Source organism: Onychomys torridus, chromosome 22 (genome assembly GCF_903995425.1).
Source record: "Onychomys torridus chromosome 22, mOncTor1.1, whole genome shotgun sequence".
Lineage (NCBI taxonomy): Eukaryota > Metazoa > Chordata > Mammalia > Rodentia > Cricetidae > Onychomys > Onychomys torridus.
The window spans coordinates 23,694,666-23,721,798 of NC_050464.1; the positions used below are offsets into that span (position 1 = coordinate 23,694,666).

The following is a 27,133-nucleotide window of genomic DNA, read 5'->3' on the forward strand; positions in this document are numbered from 1 at the left end:
TGCTAGCTAGAAAAGGTGTTTCTTCCCGTTTTATTTGATAATACATTTTCACAGAAACATGATATATTTACAAATATACAGGTAAGAGACTGCTGGTCAAAAATCTGAAACTGAAAATGTCACCAAAAATTTACAAAAGCCACCGACTGACTCAGGGAGTCGGGCTGGAGAAGCTGGCAGGCCGTGCGCAGGTCAGCACAGAGTCTGCAGCTCAGCTTGTCTGGGTTGTGGCTTCTCTGAGCCGAAGCCCAGCACCTGTGGCCACAGCCGTGCACGATGCCCTGCTTGGGGCTGGCTCCGTGGCTGCCATCTCAGGATGTGCTGGTTTGCAGGTTTTTTGAAGCTGCGAGCATTGCTCTTACTTTGGCCATGAGATCCTGTGGGAGACACAGAGGGACATCTCAGCCTCCTGCTAACCAGACTTGGAAGGAGACATGGTGAGGAGCTTCCATGCAGCCTAGCTGTCGACGTGATCCATGCTGCACAGGGACCACCTTTATCTTGTCACAAACCTCTCATAGCTGGGACCCCAGGTGGCCTTTGGATGTGTCAGTCACCTGTGAAAGACTTGGGTTCCACAGTATGGCAACCCCAGGAGGACATGAACTTCCTGTGGAAGACAGGCTCCCCAGGAAGTGAGTCCTCCCCTTCCCCTGCCTCATGGGCTCTGACTTAGTGCTTTGCTTGGCTGTGGCAAGGCTCAAACCCCTGAGTCAACAGATGACCAGCCCAAGATTCTGACCTGGGTCAGTACTGGTGAAACAAGAGGCGAGAAGGAAGATGAGCACAAAGAAAACAAAAATGGGCCATTATAAAAGGCAAAGAGGAGAGGGGCACTCCCACCTTACCTGAGTTATTTTGCTCTGCACAGAGGAGACGATTGCTGAGGAGATCTGGCCATCTTTTTCCTGAGAAACCCCCCTAGTACAGAGGAAAGAGTGGAGGTTCAGACACACTCAAGAATTTGAAGGCTACTTCCCACACTCTAGACCTGACTTTAAATTGCAACAAGCTTAGAAACGAGTTGTGTGCGTGTGTGGGGCAGAGGCTGATGTTGGGCGTCTTCCTCTATTGCTCTCCACTCTTTTTTTGAGGCTGGGTTTCTCACTGAATCTGTTGTTCATGGACTGGACATCGCTGGATCCTCCCGTTTGCACCTCAGCCTGCTGGAACTGCAGGTGCATGCTGTCGGGTCCTGCTCTTCACATGGATGCAGGATCAACTGCAGGTCCCCATGCTTGTGCTATACGTACTTTATCCAGCGAGCCATCCTGTCATCCCAGGAATGTGTATTTTTATACCCACTTCATAAAGTGAACTTTAACATCGACATTACACAAACGCTTGGGAAAAGGAGGCTTATGAAGGAGGCACCCATCAGGAAGGCCAGGAGGATCACTACAGCCCAAGTGACTCTTGGTTCACATTAAAGCTTCTGCAGATGTGGACGCTGCCCATGTCCTAGTAATGGGGCTTCCTACACTCACTCAGGATGGCATCCTTCAGGTGTGGAGGAGCCCTTAGGTGAGCTGTGTTCCTCATGGCGTGGCCATGGACCTGTCTGAACTGAGTATGCCCTATTCACGCTTACAAAAGCTCCTATCAAGAATGCAGATTTTATCCTCTCATGGCCAGCCCTGGACTCACGATTCCCCAGACTTCAAAGCCTGCTTGTTAGATGCAGTTCCAGCAGGGATAGCCTCTTTGAGGACCGCTTGTCACCGGACCCACTAAGTTCTGCATGGTGCCTCAGGAGCTCTTTACCCGTGGAAGGTATCTGAATGCCCGGCAAGGCATGGATTTGGAGGAGGTGCCCCCACACATTCCTGTCTGAGGTCACCCATTTCAGGTCACTTGTGGTCCCCTATTCCCAGAGAAGCAATGGTGGGGGTTCTGCCCAGGCCTCACTTGGCCCCCCCTTTGTTTTTTTCCCACTGAGAGCCGCCCTCTCATGGTTACCTGGAGCGCTCCTGGGAAGAACCTCGGCTCTCCACAGGAGAGATGCTGGCCGAGTGGACTGAGTGGGCTGAGGGACGCGGTGCTGCCTGCTTGCTCGGGGATGTTGACTGGGACCGGGCCTTGGCCTTGGTGCGAGAACGTGACCGCCGCTTCTTTTTCTTCTCATGGGGACTTCTGAAAGGGAAGTGCTCTTGTCAGGGCACACGCAGCGTGACAAGAAGGCAGTCTGCACTTGTCTGTTTCAAGGGCCTTTTCACACACGTGGGCTTTTTTGTTCTTTTTGAGACATATAGTATAGGCTGGCTTTGCACTTGCTCTGTAGCTCAGGATGACCTTTTTCCAGCTCCCAAATTCTGGGATTACAGGATGCACCACCAGGATTGGTGTGTGTAGTACTGGCAAACTGAATCTAGGGTGTTGTGCATGCTAGGGAAGCATTTTACAATCTGAGTATATTTCCAGCTCATGTACATGCCTTGGACAGCTGTAATCCTTCAGCCAACAGAGTCTGTATATCCACAGGGTACTGAGCTTTAAAAGAACCATCCAGAAGCCAGCCTCTCCACAGGGGAAGCTTAGTCCTAGGGAAATGTCTGGCATTTACTGTACAATGAACAATCTATTTACATTGAAAATACCAAGATAACTACCAAGGGCACCCTGTAGGAAAGTCTATACTGCTTTCTCATTCATGCCAAAAGATAGGAAATTATCAGCTAATCCTGCACAAACCCGCTTCATCTGATGATAACTCAGGAGGCAGCCTGGGCCTGCTCTGCATGTGTCTGCTGCACATAGTGAGCTCAGCTCTGACCAGTGCTCTGTTCCTGCCACAGGACAGGGCTGCCAAGGCCACCAGTCCCCGTCCCACTCCTTCTGAAGGTTGTGGCATTGCCTCACTCTTGCTACCATGTACAGATGTAGGCAGGTGCACATGCGCGTGTGCACACACACACACACACACACACACACACACACACACACACACACACACAGACTTGGTACATGCAGCATCTTCTCTTAGATCTATTCCCTGCAGATCTACCATTGACCTTTTCCTCCCTCCTGGGCTGCAGGACACCACCAGGCAGCCTCCCTGCTTCCAACCTGACCCAGCCCTCTGCCCTCCAGGGAAGCCTAGGTATGGAGGCCAGAGGATGACTCTGTAGACATTCTCTTCTTCTTCCACCTGGGGAATCAAACCCAGGCTGCCAGGCTTGCATAGTAAAGTGCCTTTCCTTGCTGAGCCATCTCAGAAGCCCTGATTTAATCTTAACAGTTTGACCTCACATAAGAAGTCAAGCTTTTGCTGGAGCAAAGCAGTCTGCTCACTTCTGAAGTTGCTGAGGTGCACTTTGCAACTGGGTCCTCTGTGCTGCTGCTGAGTGACCAAAGCAACACTGTGGCCTGTTGGTTCTGGAACACTCCTTCAGTGTGCTTCAGGCTATGCCACCCTCCACTCAGCTCTGTAGGAACCAACCCCCACACCACTGTTTGGGGCTCAGCACCGCTTCTAAGTCACCTGCAAACGTGGGCGTGCCCACATGTTCCTATACTAACAGTAGCACTGTCCTGTGCGCAGTTGCTAACCTCACACTTCCTTGCTTCTGTGGCCAAGCTTCTGTGCTTCATCCCCAGTGCACTCTAGGAGAAAAGTGGCTGTGAAGTCCAGCAGGTGCGCTGTAACCTTGTAAGAAACTAAGCTGTTTCTAGGAGGCACCTCAGGCCTGTAGCTGTGAGGTTTGGCTGGTGAGCACCCTCACCCGCCCACACTAAGTGAGGCCAGTGAGTAAGCAGCAGCAACCTGCTGTGGTCCCTTACTCCTGACTGCCAGTGCTCAGCATCCTTCTGAGTGTACCCTGCTAACGTGGTTCTCTGTGAAGTCGGTGGTCTCCGGTGTTCACATGGACTTCAGAGACAGGCACTATGGGTGTCTTTTTCACTGGGAGAACAAGCACTCGGTTTTGTAACTGCCCCTGGAAGCAGGCTTCTGACTTTAATGACACTTTCCTCCCACTGGTAGGGTCTTCTTTTGTGTTCTTGAGGGTGTGTATGCATGTACATGTGGGAAGACAACCTCAGACTTCCTTCTTCAGTTGCTATCCATTTGGGTTTTGGAGACAGGGTCTCTCACTGTGTAGAACTCTGCCTGCTGAGTTCAAGGCCTGCCTGTGTCCCCAGTACTGGTATTACAAGCACGTACCACACGTCTGTTTTTCTGTGTGGCACCAGTGGATGGAACTCAGGTCCTCCTGTTTGTGTGGCAGGTACTTTACTGACAGGGCTGTCTGCCCAACACAATAGGGTTTTTTGTTTTGTTTTGTTTTTTAAACATCTTAAGGAGTCTCAGGCACACATTCTGTTTTCTGGTTCTGGCTTTTACATTTCGACAGCTGAATGAAATAGAACAAACATCTGCAGTTTCTTCTTTCTCATCTCAGGGTCCAGTGGGCTGAGCAGGTTCTGCTAGAGGATGCTCCTGCTGACTGCCTCAGTGCTGCCGTCTAACCACAGGTCAGGCCACAGTGTGGGCTTTAAGGATGCTGCATGCTGCTCAGTGTTTTACCGCAAAGCCTGACTGCGGTGTCTACCAGGACCTGGGTCCAGGTCTAATTTCTCCATCTTACTTCTCTGACTGCCATTGTTTCATTTTGTCTGCCAGTTGCCCAGAAGTCCTAGGAAGTATGCTGGGGTTGGGCTGGATCTAGAGACTGCAGAGGAGAGCATGTGTGGGCAGTCCAGTTTGCTAGAGGGTTGAGGAACAGCTCATGTTTCCTGGGGTACTGGTCTGTGAACACGAATGTGCAGAATCCTTGCTGACCTAGGGATTAGTCATGTGGTCTTGGGAGGTGAGTGGGAAGTGGCTGCCTCTCCCTGCTGAGAAGGTGCCTGAGTGGTTACCTCATCATTCCTGCATTTAGATTCACAGGGGAAACTGGTCTGGAGCTGGGAGCCAGGTCCTAAGACTGTAAATTCCAATTCCTAAACTGGATGTTCCCAATAGACAAGGAACAGATCAAATGATGTCCTTCTTCTGTGTCAATCTGGGACTCCATCCATCTCTCAGAGTCCAAATTCCCTTATTTTCCATTGTAGGTCTGTAGGCCTTTCCTGCCTGCTTAATTTAAGCACAGAATGGCCAATTCTTTGACCGTTTCCCACAGTCCCCTTTCTTAGGCTCCGTTTTCTATCTGTAACCGTCTCCCGTATCTCACTTGGATCACCTCCTTGCTTCTGCACTGCCTGATTTGTTCTTTCCCCAGACTGTTAAGATAACCTGGATCCTGTTTCTACACATCTGCTCTTCTGTAGTATAATGCCAACATTATGGAGAGTGGCTTCCTTCCTACCTGGTACCCTGCAAAGGAGAAAGGCCACACTTTCACGTCACCCACTTCCAAGTAGGACTCTTCCAGTGACGACTTCTCTCAGCAAGGGGACATGAAGAGTGTGCCGCAAACTTCCTGTGCCTTCCCATACTGTTACAGGTCTGTGGCACACTATACTGTGGTAAGGGAACAGGCTATGACACAGAGCATGACTGTCTTGGTCAGGGTTGTGTCCACTTTAGAAGCAGGCGTGCCTTTGGGCTGCAGTCTGTCCGTCTGCTGCACCGTATCCTGTTGATTCTGCTGCTTCTGTTCCAAGGACTGAAATGTTATGGTTGCATTCTGCACACATTTTGCACATCACATCCCGATGATAACACTCCTGCCTCGGAGAGTCAGTTGTAACCTTCATTGCCATGAGAATGGGGAAGTGGATCTCTCTTGCCTCTTAAAATCTCATCTGTTGATGTATTTAAAGTGTCCTTTCTCCTTTCTTTCTTTTTGAGACAAAAGTCCCACATGGTCCAAGCAGGCTTCAAACTGGTCATGTAGAAGAGATGACCCCTCTGATCCTGCTGCCCACTTCCTACCTTCCTACAGGCATGCCCTATTTATGCCCAAGAGCCGGGGACTGAACCTAGAGTCTTGAGTCCTCTACCAACTGAGCTATAGCCCTGGTCCCAAAGTGTCTCTTATAGGGTGGGGGTACAGCTCCTTGGTAGAATGCTTTGTTTAAACATTCAAGAGGCCTTGGGTTCATCCTCAGTACTGCCCAAGCCCCCAAGTCCCCCTAAACCACTTTATAAGCAGGTCTAAGATCTGTCTTGACACACTTACATTTAGAGTAATTTTCCACACACACTTTTACTCACTCACCTTCTCTTGGCCTCATTTGTTTTCTTTTCCTTCCTGAGCTTCTCTTTTCTTTCTTACTTTCTCTCTCTCTCTCTCTCCCCCCCTCCCTCCCTCCCTCCTTCCTTCCTTCCTTTCTTTCTTTAGGAGCTGAGGATCGAACCCAGGGCCTTGTGCTTGTAGGGCAAGAGCTCTACCACTGAGCTAAATCCCCAACCCGTTCTGTTTTCTTGAATTAAAGGTTTTTAAATGTTTTCTAGACTCTCGGCTTTTATTCATTTGCTTACAATTTTTTTTTTTTTTTTTTTAGCCAAGGTCTCATTATGTAGCTCTGGCTGTCCTGGAACTATGGAGACAGGCTGCCTTTGCCTCCTGAGTGCTGGAATTAGAGTTGTCTGCCAGTGACCCCTGGCTTCCTCTCATATAAAGAATTATATTTACTTGTTTTGTGTGTGCATGCACACACTTGTGTGCATGTGTGGCAAGGCTCACATGTGGAGGTCAGAGGACAGACATGTTTTCCACCATGTGGGTTTCAGAGATAAAACCAAGATGTCAGGCTTGGCAGCAGGAACCTCTACCCACTAAGCCATCTTGCCAGCCCTGCCCCGCCCTGGCCCCCATGCTTTTCAGCTATGTTTTTCCTGGTTGTTGAGGGGACTGTTCACCTTGAATGAGTTCCACTTCACACACTGAAGGTGAGAACCTTCAGTCATTAACTTCAGATGCTCGGTCAGATGCCATGCTCTGCACAGGGAACGCAATGGCTTCTGTTCCTACTGACCCTTCCTTAGTGCATGCAGGAGAGTAAGCAGGACATCCTGGTGACTAAAGTGCCGTATTGTGCACTCTACTGAAACACGGTTCACCATGCACACACATGCTGTGTGTTGATGCTGCTGTTTGCTTTCATGCTTTGCCAATTTTGTTGTGTTGCTCTTGAGACAGGGTCTCAAGAATGAATGTAGCTGGGGATAAACTTGAACTCTTGACTCTTCTTTCTCCACCTGAGTGCTGAAGGGCTGGCCACAGGTGTGCACGGCCATGTCCTGTCTACCGGATCTCACTCTAACAATGTGCCGCAGGCTTAGATCCTGGTTTCCAAACCTTCACTAAAAGGAAGTGGGTGGGCTGGAGAGATGGGTCAGTGGTTAAGAGCGCTGACTGCTCTTCCAGAGAACCTGGGTTCTGTTTGCAGCACCCACATGGCAGCTCACAACTGTCTGTAACTCTAATGTTCTTCTGGCCTCCACAGGCACCAAGCATGCATGTGATGCATAGACATACATGCATGAAATCACTGACACACACAAATAATAAAACAAAATGGAAAGGAAGTAGAGTAACGGAGAGAAACGGTAGGCCCCAGAGCTGGGGCAGGCCAGGCAGTGGAGCCTTGACATTTGTACAGAGAAGCTGGCTAGTGTTTGAAGAACAGCATGGCCAGAGTCAGAACAATGTGACAACTGGCTTGGAGGCTCCTAGAGTCTGTCACAATCAGACAGAAAAAGGCAATGGGAAAATGTACAGTCAACAATGTTCAAAGCAGTGCTAACAAGGGAGGGGCCAGGCTAATGACAGAGGAAGAGACAGGACCACAAAGCAGCCATTCTTGCCATCACCAACCAAATGGCAGAGGACTGCCAGGAACAGAGTTCATATGCTTTCCCAGGGCCCACCAGAAGGTGACTTGTTTGTTCAGAGAGGCAGTAGCTGAGGGACCAGATGTAGCATCACTAAGAATGCATCTCCAGAGTACTTGGCGTTCCTTCCAAGGATGAGCACCATGATCCTGCCTGTGGGCCTTCTGCAGCACTGGGCCGTGAACGGAGACAGAGGAGGCACGAGAGGACATACAGCTAAGCGAGCTGCTGACCAATGTGTGTGGGTGCTCTCAGTACCAGTTAAAACTCCCAGTGAGTGCGCTGGCTGTGGGGGGAAACACCTTTACCCAGCACTTGGGAGGCAGAGACAAGTGGGTATCTGTGAGTTTAAGGCCAGCCTGGTCTACAGAGCTAGTTCCAGGACAGCCAGGGCTACACCGAGAAATTTGAAAAATAAAACAAACTAACAAAACCCCACCCTAATTAGCGGGTGGTAATCAGTCTGTGGAAAACTCCTTCAGACTGTGCTGTATCAGAGCAGCAGCATGCCCCTCCATCTGGGTGACGTATCAAGAGTATTAGTGAATCAGCACAGGCTACTGGACTAAAGCAGACCCCACACATGTGCTGAGATGGAAGGGTGGAGGAGAGTGTCTGATACGGGACGGAAGGTGCTGGATGGCAAGTGGACCAGCCCCAGGTTGCAGTGGAGAGCGCGGTGGCTAGCAGCTGTGCAGAGTCAGCGGCTGCTCTTGGAACAGTGCTCAACTGAGAGGCCTCTCCCTGTCTTTTGGGGATGGCAGTGCTCCATCAGAAGGTCCTGATGCCTAAGATGGGGATAGCTGCCCCCACACTGCAGACACTGGCCCCTCCAGCACCACCTCCCATCATCTCCCTTTGAAGGCAAAGGTTAATTTGAAGGCAAAGCAGGAATTCTTCTGTTGAGAGAGATCTTGTGCTGTAAGAATTAATTTTAGACCATGCCCTTTACATACACCAAAGGTGAGGATGCACTTCAAATGTTAGAGCACTTGCTTAAGGAATGAATTCTACGTGCTGCAATAGCGGGTGGGGTGATGAAGGCCGGATGTGATGGATAAATGTGAACCTGCACTGGAGACCTTTGCCAACTTCATCACCTCCCAGCCTGCCTGCTGGTTTCAGGCTAAAGAAAGCGATCTCTTTCTCCCAATGACCAGCTAGCTAACAGGCCGCTCTGTGCCGCTCCACCTTAGGCTACCTCCAGAGGCCACTGCTCATGTCCTATGGTTAGCATTGTGGGCAACAGCTGGGACTCCAGATGTGTACAGTTCACCTGTAATCCACGGTCTGTCCCCTAAAAATTCTAGCCTTTCTGGCTGTTTTGTCCCATGACAGATAGATGTCTGATGACTCCTGTCCACTTGGGAACTAAAGAAATCCGCCAGGAGACATAGGCTGTTAGAACCAGAGGAGGGTGCTCCAGGGCTGCACTCATGCTGGGAACACCATGGAGTGGCTACACCCACTGCAGCTACTATCTAGATTTCCAATGTCTCCCAAAGGCTTATACACAAAATATTTGGTCCCCAGAGTGGTGCTTCAGGGAAGGACTAGGACCATAAAGGGGAACCTAGTGGAAGGCTAGCAGGTCACTGGGGACATGCCCCTGAAGAGGGTAACAGGGCCCAGCCCTTCCTTTTTGCTTCCTGGTCATGAGGCAATGGGTTTGGTCCTAACATGTGCTCTTACCACAATTCACTGCCCCAGCACAGACCCAAAGCAACAGGGCTATAGAGGCAGAAAGGTGATTAATACAGGAACAGAAGCAGGCACCAGAGTGTAGAGAGGTTTTCCAAAGTTAGAGACGAGCCAGACAGAGTGCCAGGGCCCCAGTGTGACAGGGGAGGCCAGGGTAGCTTAGGGCTTCACCAGGTGGAAGTGCCAGGAAGCTGTGGCTTACAGGGTTAAAGGGCTATCCCTGGCTATCAGGGGCCAGGCCCAAACCTAGTGGCTGGGACTTCTGCTCTATAACCATGTTGGCTGACCTCCTCCCTGCCCTGCCCAACACTGTATACCACCCAGTCTCCAGTGGCCATTACTGGAGACAAAGCAGGACACTGAGACAAGGAGTTTGTATTCTCAGCATTGACAGCTTTGTTTCCTAGACAGGTAACAGTCCCTACAGAGGGGCTGGGGCAGGTCCAGCAGAGACAGCAAGGTCCTCGGGCTACTGTTAAGGAAAAAACAGGGTCCAGGGCAGAAGCCATGTGAGGGCTCCAAAGGCATGTGCCCTGGATTCCCACATGCTCCTGGTGACCCACTGCCCCAAGACACAGTACCCACTACTAGGTGAGCCTGGGACCCCGGAGGAGACACTACCACTAAAGCTACTTATAACTGTTTCACATAGGTGACACCAAGACTTCAGACATAGTGTTTTTTTTTCCTTGTGAGACATGGTGGCCTACCTGGACCGGGTCCGTTTTCTGCTGGCTCCAGGGCTGCTGCTCATCCGGTAGGCAGTGGGGACACTCCTATCCTCCCGTCGTCTCTCAGGAGAGTGCACTCTCCTTCTTGGGGACCGAGAGCGTGACCTAGACAGAGAACAAGGTGGACTTTAGCTCTTGGCTGAGGCCTGGTTTGTGTGGTGTGCACCTCCCTAGCGTGAGGCCAGAGAGGCCCCTGTCTGAGATGCAGTCTGCTCAGGTAGGCCCTGCCCTACTGACACCAGCTCAGAGGCATACATAGCACCTCTCCCCACCCATGCCTGTGCTGCTGCAAGGCGCAGGTCTCCAGGAGGCTGTGCTTGCTCCTCCTGCTCGCTCTGCCTTGTGTTCACTCACAGCCTGAAGCTTTCAGCTCACTCAAGCTGCTCCTACCCTCGGGCAGGGACAGGTGCAGAGACTCTGGCCAAAGGGATAAACTAAAGGTTGAGAAGCCAAGGCCTGCAGGTGGCACCTTGCCTGTCACTCCTCTCAGGCTATATGGCAGGGGCAACAGGACCATGCTGCAGGCCACTGGCATGAAGCCCAAGCCCCGCACCTGCTCAGAACATGACGTCCTCATGACAGACTGACTACCTGAAGTTGATGGGAGGTTTCAGGGACACAAAACCATCTATTAATCTTTGTTTGATTCATGCCAGGATATACTCCACATACGGCAAGAGAGACCCTCAGAGCCCTCTCCCCTTTGTGGGTGTGGAGGTCCTTAATGGGGGTTTCTCAATGAAGGCTTGAGACTTAATTTAGTTCTCTGTCCATTTGCTATTTCAGGAAAATCTCCAATAAGCAGAAATTTAGGGGGGAAAAAAACCCTACCAAACCCAAACTCCTCTCTTTGTTCTGTTTCCATGACAACCCACTCAAAAACAATGTAAAGAGAGCAAGCAGTTTGATTCCACCATTTGAAAAAGTTCTTCATTGAACCATTCTAAGCACAATGAATCCCCCCTCCCAATAAAAACAACACACAGTTGTTCAGGAACCAAGTTCTGGTCACACCCTGGCCCCCATGAGCCCATGAGCAGGCCAGTCTAGGTGGTGTGCCTCCCCAGACCTTCCCTAGGCTACAGAGGTGGGGGCAGTCAGACACCTTGACGCTTTACCAGGTTTCCCCTCAAAAGAGCTCCAGGAGTCAAAGGTGCTGGAGGCCGAGGCTGCCTGATAACTCTCCTGCTGTGCTGCCGCCGAGCTGCTGGGACAAGGCTCCACACTCAAGATCCCTGGGGAGGCTGAGGGCCTGCGGTTGGAGGCACATACTTCACATTCAGAATGAAATGTGCCGGGCTGGGTGCTACCAGAGCCGTGAGAAAGCTCCGCTCACTCAAAGCTTTAGCACCTATGGATGCTTAGCATAGAATTCTACAATAAACTCAACAATTAGGAAAAATAAGTTAGTTTTTAATGCCTGCAGATTCAGAACGTTGAAGTACAATACTGTTTTGCAGTGGCTATTAGTATTATGAATTCTTCGGAGCACATGGCTGTTCCCAGTAGAGTTCAAACCTTCTGGGAAGGAAGCCCTGCTCAGAACAGGGCAGCAAATAACAGCCAGTAATTCTTTAGGCTTCACTTTAATGAAGTAAGTCTTAATGCTTTTAATTTTGTTAACCAGGCTCTTAATATTGATGCCAGGACAGTGCAAGAGCCAGGAAAGTCGGCTTAAAAGTAAATCAGTAGTGCAATGTCACCATAGGCCTTCTTAAAGAAGACAAACTGGTCTCAATCAAAACTCCAGGCATAGTGCAACAAAGACATCCATCCCTTCCTCAACAACCACGGTGCTTTGCTCTGGGAGGCACGACTTCAACAATCAAACTCCAAACTACCGTCTGAAGGCCAGTGTCTGTCCCTCACTGCTCCCGGGCTTCTCACAGCTGTGGCATCAACAGGTGACTCGGCAGCCAGGGTCTGGATCTAACCTAGTGGGAACTGGCTACTGGTGCTAAGGTGAACTGGACTGGGGTCACGTCACCTTCTGTTCATCCCATTCACAGGCTTGGCACTGTGAGGTGCAGGCACCTGAGCCTTACCCGGCTTGGTCACAGGTCACTTCAACATAAAACTACCGTCCCACACCCGTACGGGTAGTGCCACCACGAAGAGAGTTCCAGCTGACTCCCTTCTTCCTTTAAGAAGCAGGCTGGGGGTTAAATGTCCTCCTTTTCTGCTTTAGTACATCGTTTATTACACTGAAAATGGGTTGTAAAGACTCACCAATTTCAAACTAATAGAACCTCAATTTTATAGAACCTCAATTTTGCCTGCACAAGTTCTTTCTTGCTTTTTTGTTTTGTTTTTCAAGACAGGGTTTCTTTGTCTAACAGCCCTGGCTGTCTTGGAACTAGCTCTGTAGACCAGGTTGGCCTTGAACTCGGAGACCCACATGTCTCTGCCTCTTGAGTGTTGGGACTAAAGACATGTGCCACCACACCCAGCTTTCTTACTGAAAGCTAAATCAAACTAGCAAGAACAAACAAGTCTCCTTAGCCTGCACTCCTCCCCCGACTGGAGGGATTTCTGGAGTTATCCTTAAAGAACTGTCTTTATCTCACATATCCTCCACACCATCGGGCTGCCTGAGAGGTGTTCACTCAGCTGAACACCGACACTAAGGGGCTCTGACTCCAGAGGGTAACAAGTAAGCAGCTCCCCGGCGCCACTGGTACAAGTTAGCCCAGTATGACCCAAACCATTCCATGTGGCTCAACTGCGCGCGTGCTGCTGCTTCACCCCAGGAAGAGGGCAGCTGACAGAGCACAGCAGAGGACAGCAGCCACGCCTGCCTGTGGGCGGGCCAGTCTCACACTCTGGGCAGTGCTGACGCCTACTCCTCACACCACTATGCTTTCTGAGGCACTGGGTGGTGTTATGAGACTAAAGATTTTTGCTAAGAAGAACTTGCCTTTGCATATCCAGTCACCTACAGTTTGTACATATTGAGTAAGCGGTTTTGGAGCACATTAAACAGTAAACGAACATCATACTGTCCTGCATTTTATATGGGACCAGAACCACTTAGTATAGAGAAGACAATGCACTTCAGTTACAGAATGCTACCACAGGAGAATGCCAACAACTGCAGCGTTTTACTTTGAGCTAGCAATCATCATTTAAAAATGACCACTTAGGCTGTGTCAGGCCTCAAAAAAATTAGTCTCGTATGTCCTATTGTGGATGTTACCATGGCAATGGGTTACTCTACCTGAAAAGATAGTTAAGACAAAATAATGACAGTATAACCAGCACTTTCCGCACTATGGTTGGAAAGTCAACAGCACATAGCACAGAGCTTGCCATCCCATTTCAGCCACAACTGCAGCATTTTATTTCTTTATTTCTGTCTTTAGGTTTTAGTCTTAGTATGGAGACCAGGCTGGCCCTGGACATCCTCCCTTCTCCTGCCTCAGTCTGAGTGCTGGGATCATAGGCACGGCTACTGCACCTGCCATAACCATGGCTTTCAAATGGCTTTGGTCCTAGGAACGGCAGTGCTGGCAGGGCCTGGACCGGGCAAGCAGCTTTGCTTTCAGCTTGGGGAAATACAAGTCTGCCCCACGGAGCTAGAGCCTGTTTTCAGGAGCTAGAGCAAGAGGATAACGGGAGGCCCAAGGTGAGGTCCATGTGCAGCCAAGGACAGCAGCTTCCAGGGGCCATGTTCTAGCTCTTGGGGTGTTGGGCAGGCAGACAGCAGCTGGAAGTTGGGTCACAGTATCAACACGCTTATTCTGCACCAAAGCTGGACCTTGTCTTGATATTTTATCTAAACTGTAAAATCAAACACCGAAGACCGACTTATCTAATTATGTGAGTTATTTAACCAAATTAATTAATCAAAAGCATCTTTTTGATCCCACCTCAGCCACTGTGGAGGAAGTTTGGGGAGCTTTGAGAATAACCAGCTCTGCTGACATTGTGAAACATTTTCACCGAAGGTCAAATTAAGATAAAACTGGTGGCCTACCATCAGAAGAAATAATGGTCAGAAAAATTTCAGCTTCACTTTGTCTTTTAACTGATAGTTACACTAAGGAGTAGGGTTTGCTCCTTGGACCTGTAGGCACTGAAGATATAAAGTGTTATAAATAATGTACTTGTATACAATGCAAATCTAAGTCTACTGCAAACTTAAAAACATTTTCAAAGGTAAGATAACATATACAGTAAGCTAGTCCATACTAGGTAAGGACTATGGTTAACTATAGCCAGGAACTTACAATGCAGGGGTTGGGTGAGCACTTCAGGTCTATAGCACTACAACCTGGGGACAAGCTAGACAGACAGAGCTCAGGGAAGAGGTCTATGGCAGTCTGCCCTACTACACACTGAGCAAGGACTTGGGCAGCCCTTTCGACTGGCTCAAGGCCTGAGTCATAAGGGAACTGTTCTTCCCCTAGAGTAGAGGAAGTTAGGGAGAACTGACTGGCCAGAATAAGGCTGGAGGACTGGTACAGCCTGTGTTGTTTGCATCTGTAACACAAACTCTAGGAGCTTAAAAAAAAAAAGTAAATAAAAATCTAATGCATGACAGCAAAACTGTTCATTTAATCACGAAAGGGCAAGCTTTCTGCATGTGCACAGTAATGGTAAGAAGTGTTGAACTTCCAAGAATTAGAACCAAAGGTTCACTCTCAATGAGGACAGAAGGTCAGACACTTGTCAACCTTGGGCTTGGTGTGGATAAAGACAGAGAAAGCACACTGCTTTTTAGGATGCATCCAGAAAGACCAATGTATGTAGTACATATAAGAACACAGGACACCAATGTCTATGGACAGAAAGATGTGTACCTGGAGTGAATTCGGGGTGTGTGATGGCTCAGAGTCCAGGGGACACCATGGATGCCCAAGGCAGGATGAGTACTAAAGACAGGACAGGCGTACTGAATCTCTCACACTAGTGACTACTGAGCTTCCTTTTTAAACCTTTTAACACTAAAGGGTATGCTCTGGGATCGCTGAAGTTCAGGTTTACTAATTCTGTTGCCAGAAATGCTAAACTGCTTCTTCAACACCTGGCTCCTTATCAAGAGGGCTTTTTGGTAGGATGGTTGGAGAGGCAGCAGGCTGAGATGAAGAAGTAGATCCACACAGCTGCCTCATTTACACTCCCTTGCAGATACTGTGCAGAACACCTCAACACAGACTGAGTGGGAAGGGCTGCTGGACCACTTCACACCCAGAAGCAATCAGCATAGGAAAGTTCATTCACACAAAAGAACCCCAGCATGCTAGCCTACAAACTTCTACAACTCAATACATGTGTCAGGCTCACTTTACAACCTGTAAACCATTAAACAAACAATCCCCACTCTCTGTAAGGCAGTCCCATGTTCTCAAATTTGCTCTATAGTTGAAGATGATGATCTTGAATGCCTTGATCCCCCTGACTCCATCTTCCAAGCGCTGGGATCATAGGCAGGTGTTGCCACACCTACTCACAATTTCCTTTTTCAAAAATTTTGGTGGGAGGGAGAGGATAACTTTGTTTTGTTTGTTTTCCTAGACAGGATTTCTCAGTGGAGCCCTGGCTATCCTGGAACTCTGCTCTATAGACCAGCTCAAGGCCTGAACTCAGAGATCCTTCTGCCTTTGCCTCCCAGTGCTGGGATCAAAGGTGTGCACCACCACTGGCAACTTGTTTTATGTGTGTGTGTGTGTGTGTGTGTGTGTGTGTGTGTGTGTGTGTAGGCTGTAGGGCAAGGCTGGGTGTTATTCCTCAGCAGCTATTCACTGTGGATTTTTTGTGTTTTCATTTTTGAGACTAGTCTCACTAGTCCTAGTTAGCCTAGTACTTGCTATATAGACCAGGTTGGCCTTGAATTGAGAGAACCACCTGCCTCTGCCTCCTGATTTTATGAGACAGTCTCTCACTGGCCTGAGTTTTGCTGATTAGGCTAAGCTGGCGAGCCAATGAGCCCTAGCCTGTATCTGCCTCCCTGTGCTAGAATTGGAGGCCTGCACTACCAGGCCCAGCTAAGTCCTCATGCTGTGCAACTAACTGTACTGACGGAGCCCAGTGTAGCTTAGCCTGATCTGGAGATCCTCCTGCTTCCACCTCCTGAGTGAAGAGTGAAGTATAAATAAGCTATGTAGAGATAAAAAGCATAAACATGACATTTAACCTGTAGTGGCTGGTAAGCTTTGAAAAGATTTCCTTTAGAGTTGCAGGGTGACACCCACACACACACACACACCCCACACACACCCTAGTGCGTTCACCAGCCTAGCAAACACTATGCTCCTTTTAAACCTTCACACACATACACCCCAGTGTGTTCACCAGCCTAGTGAACACTGTGCTCACTTTAAGCCTTCTGCTGCTCTACAGGGGCCAGGAGGAGGCGGCTCAGCATGTAGGGCGGGGCAGGAGCAGGAGCAGGAGCAGGAGGGCATGAGCGTCTGCACACCCACCTCGAGCGCCGCACTGTCCGGTAGGCACTGGGCAGGGAGTGCTTGGCTTTGGAGTGGGGTCTAGACCTGGGCTTGGAGGACGAGTGGTACTTGGGGGAGCGGGACCTCGTCCGAGACCGCTTTCTGTGCTTCTTCTTCTTCTTTTCTCTTTCTTCTTCTCTTGGCGGCTCTCTGCACCTGCTTGAAGGCCTTTCCGGAGGCTTCACCTCTAACAAGGGCAGAGTTCTGCCTCCAACCAGCAGAGGACAGGGCATGACACCGGTGTCCTGGAAACATAAGTGAATGTGTGGATATCAACAGGAAAGACAACACTTAAAATGTAGATACTGCAGTGATTATCCATACAAAATCTCCCTGCTGGGTGGGGAGGACCACACCTGGGATCGAAGCACGTGGGAGGCTGACCGAGGAAAAGAGCTTTGAGTTGGAGGCCAGCTTGGGCTACAAAATTAATTCTAGACTAGCCTGGTTTACAGTGAGATCCTGTCTCAAAAGACAAATGAACCTCTGGCCTTTCAAGAGAAAGAGTTAACTAGTCACTGAATGCTACACGTGGAAGATTTCTCATTTAGTGCCTGGAGGAAAAACTCAAGGTAGATGATCTGTGTAACCAGCCTCCCATACTGCCCCAGATGTCTGGGAGCCCTGGAATGGGATGGGAACAGCACTGGTGTGCACGTGCATTTGTAAGCCTGCAGCTGTGGGGAGGAGGGCGCAGCCTTCCTGCATCACTCGGGTCCACTCTGGCAGCTGATTAGTATCCCTGCACGTTTGATTCTTACAGAACGTACAGGGGTTGAGCTGAGGCCAGATGGCTACCTGCAGTTGTCAGACAGGAGAGTGGGCTCTCAGCTTCTCCTTGAGCTCCCTGCTGCTTAGGCCACTAGCTCAACCATAGACAGGCTTATCATCATTGATGCAATAGTCTGAGCTATCATACAGACTGCTTAAAAATTTAGCGTACCATTAATCTCTTTCTTCTTTTAGATAAGGTCTCACCTATGTATCCCTGGCTAGCCTGAAACTCACAGAAATCTGTCGGAATGCTCGGATTGAAGGCAAATTTTTGTGAGTTCTACCATATCCATCCAGTAATACTTTTCTGTGTCAATATGCAACTTAAAATCACACATGGATGTGTAAAATGGCACTGGGCAGACCATCCTGGAGAAAAGGACCACATACATGTGCATGGTGGAATGCTACCCTGTGGAAACCTGCCCATCCTGAGGAGCTGGCTGACTTATTAGATCTTTGACGATCTAGTAATACCACCTGTGAAATTACCTCATGTCCTTATACAGCCTGTAAGAACTCTTGTCCACATCGATGTGGTTAACTGGGAAAATGGGTCAACATTTGTGGGTAGAGTGCACATCAAGTTACTCAGCAAAGTCAAGGGCAGTCTATTCCATGAAGTTTCTCTTTCTCTCTCTCTCTCTGTCTCTCTCCCTCCCTCCTTCCTTCATTTCTTTTTCCTTTTCTTCTTTCCGTTTTTGGTTTTTTTAAAGACAGGGCTTCTCTGTGTAGCTCTGAGTCTGTCCTGGATCTCACTCTGTAGAGATCCGCCTGCCTCTGCCTCCTGAGTGCTGGGATCAAAGGCGTGGGTCACTGTCGCCCGACTCTTAGGAAGTTTCTTGAGAGTGACAACATTTTGGGTTGCACTATCATTTATAAACTGCCAATTTTTAAGGAGACTTTTGTTTCAAAGCAATCAGACACGTCACCATCTGCTCCTCATGTTTCCTTTCTGTTGACACAGTTCTGCTGAGCTAATCTTCCTGTGGACAGACAGCCAGGGAGACCATTCCAGAGTCAAACACCCATGCATTATAGACAGGGCCAAAGCTGGCAGACAAGAATGGAGTCACTCTGAGAAGACGCAGGCTGGCTCAGCACTGTGGTGCTGCCAGTAGGCTGATGACAAACTGCCTACATCAGAACACAGGGGCAATCTTGCAACCACGACTTGTTTTTATTTATCTGCAGATATGGCTTTACATAGTTTTTATTATTTTTTTGGAGAAAAGAGTTCTCTATGTAGCCCAGGCTGTCCTGGAACCCACTCTGTAGACCAACCTGGCCTTGAATCAGAGATTCACTCGCCTCTGCCTCCCGAGTGCTAGAATTAAAGGTGTGTAGCACTCCCTACTCCCCCAGAGGCTTTACATATTTCTTAAAATTACACTTCTTTATTTATATATTACCTGTCTTTCTGTGTGTTTAGGAGTGTGGACGTCAGAGGACAACTACTGAGTCAGTTTTCTCTTTTCACATGTGGGTCCCAGGGGTCAAACTCAGGCTTATCAGGCTTGGCAACAAGCATCTCTACCTACTGAGCTTTCTCATACTGTCTTGTCTAACCTTCAGCCCCACTTTGAGATAAGGTCTCATGCAGTGCAGGCTGACTTTGAACTTGCCATAACCAAGGATGACCCAGAACTTCTGAACCTCCCCCCAGTGCTAGAATCATAGGGTGTGCTAAAATGTCAAAGATAAAAACCTAAGACCCTACGCATTCCAGGCAAGCAATCCAGAAACTGAGCTAAACTAGAGGTTTGCAGATGGGTCTTAATGAGTATCTTTGTACACTGTACAAATGATAGTGAAACTAAAGGTCCGGTCAAGCTGCATACATCCCTACCCATGCAGGCCCATGTTTAAGGTTTCTCTCCTTGCTGCCCATGTCTTTCCATAGTTACAGAACTCATGTTCTTGTATTCCTTCCTATGCACCCCACACCACAGTGCCTCATGGCTGCCCTCAGCTGTGTGTACTTTGTTCCTACATTTCTACAGGAACAGGCCTTGTGGGAGGGACCAGAAGATAGTCTACCTCTGTGGGGCTCTGGAAAATGGGGTCCCAGTGCCCTAGTGGAGTTGCTAGGCTCTGCCACGTCCCTGAAAAGTTCATTCTGAGGACAGGGCAGAGGTTAGCTTGAGTAGAGGACCACTAGAACACGCAAGGTGGACACAGAGGCAGCAGGTCTAGACATCCAGGAGGTGGAAAACAGTCTTTAACCATACTCACTGCAGACTCCAAAGGCACTTACAGTTCAAGTTCAAAGGGTGAAGGAGCCAGGCGTGGTGGCACATGCCTGCAACCCTGGAACTTGCGAGGCTGAGGCAAGAGAACTGATATGACTTCTAGCCCCCTTTCCTTTTCCAACAACAGCAAACAGGAGCAAAGGGCTTCTTCTGTATTATGAGGGAGAGCCAACCGTAGAAGGCTGAATGAAAATGGCCCATAAAAGGCTCACAGGGCGTGACTCTATTGAGGTGTGTGGCCTTGCTGGAGAACTGTGTCACTGGGGATGGGCTTTCGGGGTCTCAGAAGCCCAAGCCAAGCCCAGTGGCACTCTTTCTTCCTGCTGCCTGACGATCTGGATGCAGAATGCTCAGCTACCTCCCCAGCACCATGTCTGCCTGCACACGGCTATGCTTCCTACCATGACGACAACGGACTAAACCTTTGGAACAGTAAGCCAGCCTCAATTGAATGTTTTCCTTTATAAGAGTTGCCGTGGTCATGGTGTCTCTTCACAGCAACAGACACCAAGACCAAGGTCAATCGTAAGAGATATTTGGAGACAGACACCTGGAGGCAAGGTCTCGCTATGTGGTCTAGGCCATCTTCTAGGTCTAGGTCTAGGCTAAGTTTGGGGATCCCAGGGGCATGCCTGAGGTTATTATATTTTTCCTAACTATTTTAATTTTTAAATCATGTACATATGTTTGTATCTGTATGTGAGTATGGCATGTGAGTGCAACTGCTTACGGAGTCTAGAAGAGGACATCAGATCCTCTGGAGGAGTTAGAGGAGGCTGTGAGTTGCCGGACGCAGGTGCTGGGAACCAAAATCAGAACCTCTAAAGCACCGTCACCCTCAAGTCAGACTTTAGGATAAGAAAAAGAAAAAAAAAAGTGGCCATTATCCTGCCTCGGCCTCCCAAGTGTGATTACTGGTGTGAGCCACCATGCCCAGCGGACACCACATTTTTTTTCCTGAGATTTACTTTTTTATGTGTACGGGTGTTTTGCTTGTACGTATGCACCATGTGTGTCTGTGGAGGCTAGAAGAGGGTGTCAGAGCTCTAGAAACTGGAGTTATGGATGGCTGTCAGTCACCATGTAGGTGCTGGGAATCAGACTCAACTCCTCTGGAAGAACAATCATTGCTCTTAACTGCTGACCCGTCTCTCCAGCCTCCCGAAAAAGATTTTTAAATAACCATTTTTACTTGCTCTTAAGAAGCACTGAGGGGGCTTGGACCTGCCTAGGTCCAGTGTGCCCAGCTCTGCTGACTTCCCACGGGAGACCTTGATTTGGGGGATGTGGGGTGGCTTAGGAGGGAGGGCTGGGAGATGGGAGGAGGTGGGATCTGTGGGTGGTATGTAAAATGAGTAGAAAATTTCTTAATAAAGAAAAATGGGGGAAAAAAAAAGCACCGAGGGACAACTTTTGACGATGGACTGTGGGTCTACACTCCAGCTGTGTCATCCTTCATCCTTCAGGCCTGGAACAGTGGCTGCACTGCTAGTTTTCTTACTTAGGAAACTTCTATTTCTATAATGTTCTTGAACTCCTCCATGAATCCCTAGACACCCGTGAAGTATATTTTAACCAACCCCCCCTCTCAAAAAAAAAAAAAAATCTTGAAAGACACCTGCGATCAAGAACCCAGATGAAAAGACTCAGGGTTGGGGACGGAGCTCAGGGCAGAGCACTTACCAGCTACACATTTGGCCTGGGCTCCTCGACCAGGTCTAGACAGGCTCGAGCAGACTTTTCACTAATGACAGACAGCTGCTGGCAGCAGCGTTTACTGAGGGTTCTTGGTGCTAGGTACTGCTTCCCACCCCTCCACACAAGAGGACCAAGGTCCCATGTAATGATCTTGTTCAAGGCCATCACTGAGGAAGGAGCTGCCCGGGTTCTCCAGGACCTCTTGGTGTTGAGGATGAGCTCAGGGCCTCCCATACACTAGTGCTGTACCACAGAGCTGCACACCCAGAAAAGACAAGGGTGGCTGCAGTTTACTTTCCCCCCCTAATTACAACACAATGCAGACACAGGTGCTGGCATTGAGATCTCTGCCCTAGTGTAAGCTCAACGATGTGGTGGCGACCACCGAGGCCCTGCTCTAGCCATACCTGTCTGACCATGCGCAGCTGGAGGCCCTGCAAGGGCAGCCAGTAGCTGAGCTTCCTGATCAGGATCCATAGCTGTGTTCTGAGAACGAAGACTGCCTTTGGTGTACTTGTATGCAACTGTCCCAGCATCTCTTTTCACAGACTCAAAGCCGTCAGCAAAGCCTGTGGCTCTACGCTGGAGGCAGGTGCTGAGCTGCTGGCATCTGACTCAGGCTGGGGCTCCACAGCCAGAGCAGCCCAGCACCTCCTTTCATGTACTACAAAGCCAGGCACGCCATCAGGACTTCCCTTTGCATACCTCTACACTGAAAGCACCCTCCTCAAGTTTTCCGACTTCGGTTTCTGGAAGAGGATTTTTTAAGGTTTGTAAGAACAGAGCCGCTTTCCTTTTCCGTTCAGCCTGAAGCTGCTTCTCCTTGGACTCCTTGGACGCCTGGGCCAGTTTTTCCCGGGCAGCCGCGGCAAGACGGTCCTCCAACTTTTGTTTTGCTACAGAAAACAAGAAAGGCAGAGTCTGCAACAAACTGTTTTATTTCTAATTTTCACAGGCACCTTCTGGACCCACAACACTCCATTTCAACACTACCCTCAGAGCAGGTAGACACTTGTGACAGACCGAAATTTTGAGAAAATAAACTTAGTATTGCATTTTGGGGGATATACACTTTACTCTGAAAGGCAGCAAGGCTGAAGTGGATCCAAGAGATTGAAGCTGGAACTGCAGAATGGCTCTCATACCCAGGAGCCCCTACCACTCCAAGTGTCTGGGTGAATGATGGCCTGAATGAGGCCCTGTGGGCAGTGTCTTAGTTCAGAGGGCATGACAAACTGCTGAGCCCACAGAGTGCAAACTCAAACACACAAGTGTGACTGTAAGTGCAGAGGGAGAGCAACTGTGGGCCTAGGACATGCTCTCCTCTGGAAGACAGTGACTCCAAGAGCATCCTTTAATCAGGGCTATATGGTCTGTTCATACATACCCAGAAAATGCAATCTAAGAAAACCAGTTAGAATAAGTAAAAGCACAAACGCACTTAAGTAACCACTTCACTATGGAACAGGACTTATTTTGGAGGTGCAGATGTCCCCAAAATGCTAAGCATTGTACCAGAGTTGCAGCCCCAGCCCATGTCCCCCACATGCTATTGGCTAGGAGGATGAGCCAGGGCTGAGAAATCAGCTCAGGCAGGCATCATCTTCAAGGGTTGATGGTTCTGCTGAGAGACATTTCCACAAAGGACCTCTCCCAGTTTGGTGCATTAACTGGAGCTGGGAGTCCAGGCCTGGTGTCTCACCCTGGGGCTGTTGTCCAAGTACAAAGTGCGTCTCCATTAGAGCCGTCCACTTAGCGCATTAAGCTGCTCTGAGTACAGATTGCCAAGGGCGCTGCTGCATCAAGCTAAGGAGTGCACAGTGCCACACAGCACCATCACACACAGGGCTTTCAGAGCGCTCCAGCATGGCTCCAGGCTTTGGTTTGCAGCCTTAGACTTTCTGGCTTAGCACTAAATCTTACATTTGTCTTCTTTCTTTCAAGAACTTTAAAAGCTATCGACAAACCTTGCTTTGCTTCTAGCTCCTCCTGCGTGAGCTGGGGCTTCTTCTCCTCCACAACCACACAGGGCGGGGCCGTGGCTGGACTGGGGTTGGCCACGCTGCTCGTGCTTTCCTGGCATTCCCTGTTTTCCTCGTCCTCTTCACTGTCATCATCCAGCTTGACTCGGTTTTTTTCCAGAGGAAGGAGGTCATTTTCTTTGGCCTTGATGGCAAAACTTATTGGTGCAAATGAAGCTGTTGGGAGGAGGTGAGAAGTGCGACACATTTTTAGGCACCAGAGGCAGAACGTGTTGTCACAGGCACTACCACTTACAAGAGAGATGGCTGACGGGCAGATGGCATTTGTGGTGAAGGCACAGCCTGAGTGTGTGTGTGTGTGTGGTCCACAGGCGGGACTTCTGCAGTGTTAAAGGAGTCCTGTTTAAATGCTCCAGGCAAGGCATCAGACTGGGGTGTGTCTGAACCATGCTTAGCACGGGCAGCATAGTGGTGGTGTCATAGTAGACACACCTGCTGAACATGGAGTGGCCACCTTAGTCTTTTTTTTTTCCCCTCAGAGCTGAGGACCGAACCCAGGGCCTTCTAGCAAGCGCTCTACCACTGAGCTAAGTCCCCAAACCCAGCCACCTTAGTCTTAAGTGGTCAATTTCTTGTCATTTTCCTTTTTGTAAACTTGTAAACATCTACTTATTTACTTAGTGTGTGCACGTCAAGGTTAGAGACAACTGGGACTTATCCCCTACTACATGGGCTGTGGGCATTAAACTCAGGTTGGCAGAGTGGTGGCACATGTCTTTACCCACTGAGCCATCTTGCTAGCCTGCCATTTTTCTTCAAAAACACTTTTTATAAGAATCTGGCATGTAGCTGGATTGGTTTGAGTAGGCATGTGACATGACTCCAACTAACAAAGTACCTAGAAAATCTCCAACTACACTAAAAAAACCCCAAATACCTCGTCTTCAAGCAAAATCCAAACCAAAACCACCACCACCAAGACAAACACACAATTCACTCCTTTGTTCGGTGAACATGACAAGCATCCTGCCAGACTTCAGTCTACACCTATTGCAAACATTTCAATGGTAGCAAAAATTCAGGTGATACACCCCAACACTTGGACACTTAGAGACATGCGAAGGCCTTAAAGGAGAAAGTCTTCTGCCTCTCTGTTCGTCACCATTGAGCCTCTCTGTCACTCACTATGCTGAGTGACTCACAACAGCCAGGCAGATGCAGTCAGATGCTGTGGCCTTCATTCCTAACGGGCATCAGGAAGCTACACTGAATGGCCAGCTCCAGTGCACTGAACAAGGCCGCCTCAGTGAGGTGGGCCGTGGGAAACAGGTTCTAGCAGGACTGTGATCTACTACAGTGCCCCCACCCCCAAGCTTCTCAGGGCAGGCCGCTCAGCCCTGTGCTGGGCTGAGGGTCTGCACTTAGCCCTATGCTGGGCTGAGGGTCTGCATTTGGCCCTGTGCTGGGCTGAGGTTCTCTTCGACTTACTCCTGTGTTCCACACCCCCATGTGGACTCAAGAGAATTTATACCTGCAACACACACCCCATTTAATACCCACGAACCAGGAGAACAGACTTCCATGCCACACCTGGTAGTCGGCAGAGTGCACTTGAAGCTGCTTCGTGTTGTCATGCTGATCAAATACTAAACCAAATCCTCATCTTTCACAATACAACCAAGATGTCTACACTAATGCCATGATGATGATCTGCTGTAGCAGATTCAGAGTGGAATCTAGAACAGGGACGGAGATGCAGAACAACGCAGTCCAAGGGCCGACTGCTGAAGGTGGCAGTGAGTACCTGGTGAGGTCATGTGGGTTACTGTGCCATGTGCTGTTTTTGTACATGTCTTAAGGTTCCTTACGACAACTTTGCCAGGTGGGTTGGTGGTACACTCTAATCCCAGCACTTGGGAGGCAGAGGCAGATGGATCTCTGAGTTTGAGGCCAGCCTGGTCTACAGAGTGCGTTCTAAGACAGCCAGGGCTACACACAGAGAAACCCTATCTCAAAAACAAAACAAATAACAACAACAACAACAACAACAAAAGAAAGAAAAGAAGAAAGAAGGTCTCTTTAATAAGCAAAGGGTCAAGGTGTCTAGGTGTCCCGACGGGATTATCAGGTGCCCCGTGCCCCATGGCACTGATGAGAACCAAGAGTCCAAGGTCAGAAAGCTTCTCTTGACCAGTCCAGCCAAAGGCCCTGGGAATTCTTCTGGAATATTGATTACACAATTTGCACACCACAGCGTGCATTACCACTGATCCTAAGCTTTCTCCAGATGGCCCATACCTTGTGTGATCCAGCTACATCTGCCCTTCTGCACTGTGCTCAAGCTGAGATGGACATCCTTGCCTGCTGCCTGCAGGATCCATTCCTTCTGACACATTTGACCCTCAAGAATGGGTCCAGCAGTGCCTCCTTGAGGCACACCCATGGCCTCATAGCTCCTTCCCCTTCTCAGTAATAGCTGCATGTGTCTGTACATATATATGTGTATTTTGAGATGAGCTCTTAGCTATGTTGCCTAGGTTGGTCTTGAACTCCTGAGCCCAAAGGATTCCCTTGCCTCAACTGGGAATGCAGGTGCCCGACACTTTGCCTGGATGAGTGTAATTATTATTATTATTACTAATTATTATATGTTGTTCTTGTGATGCATTTACAGAGCAAAAATCGATGTCTTCCTCTATTGTTCTCCATCTTGTTTTTTGAGACAAGAGCTCTCACTGAAACTGCTATCTCCCGATGGCTAGCCTGGCAGGCCAGTGAGCTCAGGGAAGCCTGTTTCTGCTCCTCCTCAGCCCACACTAGGGTTACAGACCTCTAACTATATAGTAGGTGCTAGGGACAAGAGCTCAGTCCTCACCCTTGTATAGCAAGCACTTTACCCACAGGGCTGTCTCCTCAACCCTGACCCTAATTTAAAAGTCTGTTTTTTTTTTTTTTTTTACAATTTTAATTGTTTTAGCTTTATTTATATGCACGGCTGTTTTACCTGCATTTATGTATGTGCACCATGTGCATGCCTGGATCCCCTAGGACTGGAGTCATGGATGGCTGTGAACCACTCTGGGTTCTAGGAAACCAACCCAGGTCCTTTGCTCTCTAGCCCCAGCATCTTGTTTAGAGGAAACCTGGCACACTATCCATGTGTTTTTTCTTCTGAAGAATGCCCTCTGTCCATTTTCTGACCCAGAAAAGAGCTTTCCATAGTAAGGACATTAACCCTTTATCTTCCAGCTTCTTGTCACTTGCCCTTTTCACTTCATTCTGGTTCTGCTCCCTAGACCTGGAAGCCTGATTTCTGGCTTCAATTCTGATTCTAAGATGATCTATGTTAACAACGACTTTCTTCTCTCCCTGCTCCTCCCTCTTCCTCTCTCTACAGGGTCTCATGGAGGTTCACAAAGCTGGCCTTGACCTTCCAGATCCTCCTGCTGCCTTCTCCTCCAGTGCAGGGATCACAGGCCTGCACTACCCACACTGACTGCATGTAGACACTGACTCTCTGGAACACCACTGTTAGATCTCTGAGTCTATTAATGCTTTAAAAGTGAGGGGGGAGGGCTTACAAGATGGCTCAGGGGGCGGGGAGCTTGCTGCGAGGCTTGTCAACCTGAGTTTGATCGCAGAGACACACATGGTGGAGGAAGAGTCAGAGTGGAGCTCACCCGTCCAGCTTCAGTTAGTACTAACTACTGAAGTTACAGAGGCATCAACGCCTTCTCAGCACCTACTCAGACAAGACCCGGAAGTC

At 49.1% G+C, this 27,133-nt stretch overlaps 1 protein-coding gene across 3 annotated transcripts in view; it reads right to left on the reverse strand.

Moving 5' to 3' along the window:
• The window catches only part of LOC118572801 (splicing factor SWAP), a 76,949-nt gene continuing 49,816 nt past the window's right edge, over positions 1-27,133 (reverse strand). For 2 of the 3 annotated variants that reach the window (XM_036172673.1, XM_036172672.1), the window contains exons 12-18: positions 23,353-23,583; positions 22,091-22,281; positions 16,641-16,906; positions 10,195-10,320; positions 1,960-2,133; positions 849-921; positions 1-377 (exon numbers count right to left, since the gene is read on the reverse strand). In XM_036172673.1, the coding sequence (XP_036028566.1) occupies positions 312-377; positions 849-921; positions 1,960-2,133; positions 10,195-10,320; positions 16,641-16,906; positions 22,091-22,281; positions 23,353-23,583 (1,127 nt within the window). In that variant the 3' untranslated portion in view covers positions 1-311. Of the gene's footprint in view, positions 378-848; positions 922-1,959; positions 2,134-10,194; positions 10,321-11,320; positions 11,468-16,640; positions 16,907-22,090; positions 22,282-23,352; positions 23,584-27,133 lie in introns of all 3 variants that reach the window. The other variant, XM_036172674.1, reaches the window with a different exon arrangement.